The sequence below is a fragment of the Lipotes vexillifer genome, unplaced genomic scaffold (genome assembly GCF_000442215.2).
Source record: "Lipotes vexillifer unplaced genomic scaffold, Lipotes_vexillifer_v1.1 scaffold1944, whole genome shotgun sequence".
Taxonomy (NCBI): Eukaryota; Metazoa; Chordata; class Mammalia; order Artiodactyla; family Lipotidae; genus Lipotes; species Lipotes vexillifer.
Window position 1 is genome coordinate 10,864 of NW_006785277.1, and position 5,981 is coordinate 16,844.

Sequence of the window (5,981 nt, forward strand, 5' to 3'; positions counted from 1 at the left end):
TCTCCAAACATTGCCAGTGGTCCCTGGGGATGGGGGTCAAAATTTCCCTGGTTGAGGACCTTTGTTTTATTGCTGGTCTTGGAGGACTGGGTTAGTGAGCTCACTTTGTGAAAATGCATTGAGCTGTACATGTAAGATTCATCAGCTTTTCTGCATGCATATTTAACTTTAAGAGTTTTTTAAATTAAAAAGAAAAAAAGTCAATGAATAACTAAAAGAGCCAAAACTTTTAGAGCTAGCAGGGACACTAGATGCAGTGTCTTGCAGATAAGGAGGCTAAGGTACAGTGGCTCAGAGTTAACCCCACACCGGCTTCCCCTCCCCCACCCTGCCCCCTCCCTCCCAGGCCGACTCGCTCCCCAAGACAGCCCAAGTCAGAGCCGAGGCCGATCCCATGCAGGTACTCGGTTGGACCTCTGGACCCCAAACCCCATTGTGGAAGGGGCTTGGTTGACCTTACACCCACACTCTGCAAAGAGAATTCTGAAAACCAATAGCTCATGCAAACAGGATATTAGCTTTTGTCAGAAAGATCAAAAAGGGCTTTGAGGTTTTTCTTCTCAGCCTCAGCCTCCCCTGCGTCTCCCTCCCTGCTTTATCTGCTCGCTTCAGTCGGCATCAGGAAGAGATGGCAGCGGGTGAGACTCAGATCTATGCCAAGGTTTCCAACAAGCTCAAGGGCCGCAGCACCACCTCGCTCCTGGACCCTCTCCTGGGCATGGGCTTCCCGGCACACACCGCGTGAGTACCACCCTGCCTGGCCATGTGCCCTGGACGCTGAGCTGACACCTCTGGGGCCACAAAACTGCAGGTGGCTCAGAGCACTTACTTCCTGTCAAGGGGTGCACCATGCCGGGCCAGAGACTGGCTCAAAATGAGGCCTTTTCTGCTTTTATAAATGACACGACCTTTGCCTTTTAAAGACAAACTCTGCTGGCTGGTGATGGAGGGACCTTGAAATTTGCGAAAATTGGAAGCAGGGTTTGGAGGGGCCTGGCTGTACCCTCTCTGTGGGCAGCTCAGTGAATCTGAGACAGCTTTTTAGACTCGAATTTGAAAGCCCCAAAGCCAGGTGGGTCTCTGATGCTGGGACCTCTTGAAATACACAAGAATGTAGTTCTAAATATGCAGGGAAACCCCTTGTCCTTAGTGGGGGACTCTCTTGAATGTCTGATAATGGAGCGAAATGGTAAGGAACTCCCCAAGCAGGGTGGACATGATCCTAGTTGTCCAAGGAGAAGGGCCACACAGAGACGACTCCACCTTGAAGGTTACCCTCTGGGAGAGGACAGGGTCCCCCAAAACAATGAGCTTGAGACCGACATCAGGTTGCAGCTTCCACAGTGTTCTTAGATCTGGTGCTTTTCACATGTTTATTCATGTGGGAAATACATCATAAGTCCCCTTAGGTAACCTCGGATTTGGGGGTGGGGGGCAAACTCTCCTTAGACAGATGACAAACCCTTGCCCAACTGCGTGGAATGACTGAGGCTGGACCCCTTTCCTCCCCAACCCAAATCAGGACTTTGTTGTCATGCTCATAGTAAAGCGGGGGTCTGTGAGACGGGAACAGAACCAAACGTGTGCAGGGTGCTTGCCGTGGGCCGGGCACCGTCCATCAGGGGCAGACGGAGACACCGAGGCCGGAGAGGGCAGATTCTGGAGGGGCAGGGCTGGAACCCCACTCCCAGTAACACTCACGCTTGCAACACTCACACTTTATTACGTGACCAAAGCCACCATCGGAGACATACTCAAAATTCCTTCCAGTTTAAACAGCTGCGTGTTGGAGGTGGAGAAACGTGTTTTAAACGTCTCCCTTAGGTGAGAGCGCCCAGGTAAGGCTCCTGTTAACCTCTCCAGGCAGCCTCATCCCTGCCAGTATCCTCTGAAATAGCAGCGCTGGGCACTGGCCATCTTGGGTGCCTGGTCAACTCTGGCTATTTCCAGGCTTAATTCCCAGATGAATTACCTTCACCAAACTCCATTCTGTCCAGTTCAGTCCCCTTCAGTTAAACTCCATTCAGTGTACATTCATCCCAGTTTCAAGGATGAGTAAGACTTGGTTGGGCCCAGGGAGCCCGTGGTCCACTTGATCAGGTAGATGGACTCAAGTCCATTGAGATGAGGGGCAAGGTGGCCATATGTGCGGTGGGGAAGTGTCCTGCTTGGGTGGTTTGCGGAGGGCTTCTTGGAAGAGGACCATCTGAGCCGAGACTGGAAGACCCAGCGCCATTTCCCCCAGGGCATGTTGGCACCGGGCCTAATCTTGGCGGGGAGGCATGCGTGCAAGCCTGGGACATGGCCCTGCACAGCCGACTCAAGGGTCCAAGAGTGGGTCCACCTGGCTGGGGAGCAGGTGCATTGGGGAGGGATGGGGACGTGGGATTCAGGTGTGGGTGGACCTCAGGACAGGAGCCCTTGAACTCCGTGCCAGGGACTGGGGGTGGGGGCCAGGGAAGGAAAATGATGGGCTGAGATGCAGGGCGTCTGCATTTCCAAAACTACAGTGATGCCACGCGGAGGGCGGAGGTCTGGGCGCTGCATCCCACTGTGAGGTCTGGCCGTCCAGCCCCTGGGGGAGACCCCCTAAGGTCCCATGTACTGCTGGGACACTCCTGTCTCTCTGACCTTTTCCAAACAACAGAAGGCAGGTTCTGAGAGCTCCTCGTGTTCTCCCTCCCCACAGGCTCAAGGCGTTGGCAGCGACTGGAAGGAAGACGGCGGCGGAGGCGTCAGACTGGTAGGTGCGGTGAGGTCTCTGCAGGGTGAGCGCTGGGAAGTGCCCAGGACACTCCAGGGGGCGGGGAACCTCCATGCCGCCCACCGAGCACCCAGGGAAAGGAATAAAGAGGCCCTGGTTAAAATGGAAAACAAAAGAGAGAAAACTTTGAACAACGTTTTCTTCACTTAGAAGTCTGATTTAATCCAAATGTGCCTGTCAGTGAAGAACAATATCCGTGTGATTTGTTGAGTAAATAGGGCAGAGCCATTCTTGCTGGTATGAAGGCAAGGTTGCCACCATCTTCACCTCTGATGGGGCAAGAACTTGCAGGTGGTGCTGAATGCCCCCCAAGGCCTCGCACGTTGCCCCTCAGGGTGCCAGGTGCCTGGGGGCTGGGGGGAGCTCTGGGTTCCAGGAGGCTCAGCCAGCCCTCAGCTCTGCGGCTCTGCCAGCCTTCTGCTGCTACGGGCCTCGGTTTCCTGCCCTGGGAATCAAAGAGGACACCCCGTTCTCTAAAACTCAGTCCCGCCCGCGTGTGGCATGATGCCATCATCCTGCCCCTGGTGGGAAGTCCCCTCGTGCTCCGCCCCGGAATAGCTGCAGTGAAAAATCAAACAAAAACCCCAGGTCCTACCAGGCTGGGATGCCCTCCCCAGAGCAAGATGGCAGACACAGGCATCAGGTCTCTGAGGGCTCAGCGTGTCCTCAGCGCAAGCCCCCTCCTCCTCCAAAAACTCTAGGCCAAGGGCAAAAATGCCAACCCTGTACAGGACAAAGGGAAGCATCCAGGACCCTCTGGGCTAGGCTAACCCTAAAGTCAATTGCAGAATTGGAATTAAAAACCAAACGCACTGCCCTGAGGGTCGTGCTAGTGGTGACTTAGCCAGAAAGCCCAGCAGACCCACCAAAGAACAGGGAGGTGGTGGGTCCCCTAGATTCTGTGAGAGTGGGCCCAACCACACTCCTAATCGGGGGCGGGGGGCTGCAAATTAGGATGCCGTTAACAGCAAAAGGCGGCTTCAAGTGTTGGTGAGAATGAGGGGAAGGTGGTCTCTCACTTTCTCAGCTGCAATAGCGGTGAATATCAACACTGAAAATGTGTAGCTGCCACCCAGAAGTTCATGTCCAAGTACATTCCGTGGAGAAACACAGAGGACCTAAAAGGACGTGTACAAAGATCTTGATCACAGAGCTGTGAAATTTTAAAAAAAGAAAACAATTTAAATGTCCATCAATGGCATGGGTGGATGAGATATTACATATGTAGATGATGCACTGTTAAACAGACCTTAGAAGGTTCATTCTGACAAACTTCCCCAGATCTATGTGTATCCATGTGGAGGGATCACAAAAACACAGGGTTGAGTAAAAAATGCAAGTTGCAGAATTATTTGAACAATAGCTTATGATTTATATAAAACACACACAAGTGCTATCTGTGGATTTGTTACCTAAATGTCTAGAAGAAAACAAAGCAGATTAAGACGAGGTTTCCTCTAGAAAAAGGGAAGTGAGCTGCAATGGAAGGGGTATAGCTTCCTCTATTGGTATTTTTTTTATTAAGGAGAAGGTATTTGTGTGTATCTTATGTTTTGTCCAGTGGCTGTACCCTGATTCCTAAATTCAATATTATATCACAAGCACTTCTCTGAGTCATCAAAAATTATTCAAATCCATAATTTCCAATGACTACATGATAAAGTTATTATCTTTTTTCTCATTTTTTCCTTCTTTCCTATTATAAATAACCATACAATAAATATGTTATATGAAGTCTTATCTATACATTTTGCCTCGGATAAATTTCTGGAAGTGGAATTATTTGTTCAAATGGAATGGGTATTTTAAGGCTATTGACACATCTTAGCAAATTGCTATATGTAAAGGTTGCAGAAATTCATCCTTAAGTCTCACTGCACCTTCGACACAATTAAGCCTAACTTTTACCCTCTCAAAGACATTCTGTTAATTTGACAAGTGAGAAAATTAGTGTCTCGTGGTCGCCTCAATTTTTTTTTTTTTTGCGGTACGCGGACCTCTCACCGTTGTGGCCTCTCCCGTTGCAGAGCACAGGCTCCGGACGCACAGGCTCAGCGGCCACGGCTCACGGGCCCAGCCGCTCCGCGGCATGTGGGATCCTCCCGGACCGGGGCAGGAACCCGCATCCCCTGCATCGGCATGCGGACTCCCAACCACTACGCCACCAGGGAAGCCCCAATTTTTTTTTTATTATTGGTGAGAATGAACTTGAATTGGGGGCTCTATGTCATTTTTCCTAGTATTTTTTTTCCTAGTATTTAAAATAACTTTCTGAATTGAAAGAAAATATGGTAGCCACCTAAGTTCTGTCTAGTTCTTTGTGGCTTTGATTTTTACACTGAATTTGAAGTTGGAGATAAAATTAAAGTGTGAGTTTTTTTCCACAGAATTTTCAACCCTAAGGAGATGACTGGCCCACAAAGACCATCAGAAGAGCAGGTTTTGAGTGTTTCCATCACCTTTCTCTACTTTTCTGGGTCTTTGGCCTGGGAATCAGACTAGCCAGGATCTGAGACCTGGCTGGACACTGACCTGCTCTGCGGCCACACTCAGCCCCATGCTCGGCAAGTCCCGCCCGGGCATGGACACCTCTGCTCTGCACGGCCTGCTGTTCTGAGTTGCTGTCACCACTGTCCTGTGTCCTCCACGGGGAAAGATTCTCTTGGCCACAACGCCAGGTAAAAGTGTCCCATTCTCTGTTGCAGGCTGCACTGCCATTGCAATGACCCTTCTCTTGACGACCCCATCCCCCAGGAGTACGCCCTTTTCCTCTGTCCCACGGGGCCCCTGCTGGACAGACTTGAAGAATTCTGGAGAGAGAGCAGGCGTCAGTGCTCCAAGAACAGAGCCCATGAGGTCTTCCCTCACATAACGCTCTGTGACTTCTTCACGGTGAGTCGGTCCAAGGAGTTTTTCATGCTCATTAACACAGCAGCTGAGTCATTTTCCACCAGAACTAGGTGCTGATGGGTCAAAATGGAGGGGTTTACTTTCACAGGGTGGTCCACACTGGTGGTGTTAGCTGGACTCTTTGTGTGAGATATCCTTTACTTTCCTCCTCATCTTCGTCTGGTCAACTTCTATTCATCCTTCAGAACCCAACTCATTTATCCCCTCCCTTTTTGAGGCTTCCCCAGCTCCCCAGGCAGAAGAGGTTGCTGCCCTTTGTGCTCCCACCATCCTCTTGTTTCTAAGTCTAGTGGCACTCTTTCTCTCT

General features: G+C 50.7%; 1 protein-coding gene across 1 annotated transcript in view; it reads left to right on the plus strand.

Annotated features, from left to right (window-relative positions):
- Nucleotides 1–625: 625 nt before the first annotated feature.
- Nucleotides 626–5,981, plus strand: part of UBASH3A (ubiquitin associated and SH3 domain containing A) — a 40,752-nt gene continuing 35,396 nt past the window's right edge. Inside the window, exons 1-3 of the mRNA XM_007457355.1 lie at nucleotides 626–741; nucleotides 2,690–2,743; nucleotides 5,470–5,656. Coding sequence (XP_007457417.1) covers nucleotides 629–741; nucleotides 2,690–2,743; nucleotides 5,470–5,656 — 354 coding nt within the window. The 5' untranslated portion in view covers nucleotides 626–628. The remainder of the gene's footprint in view (nucleotides 742–2,689; nucleotides 2,744–5,469; nucleotides 5,657–5,981) is intronic.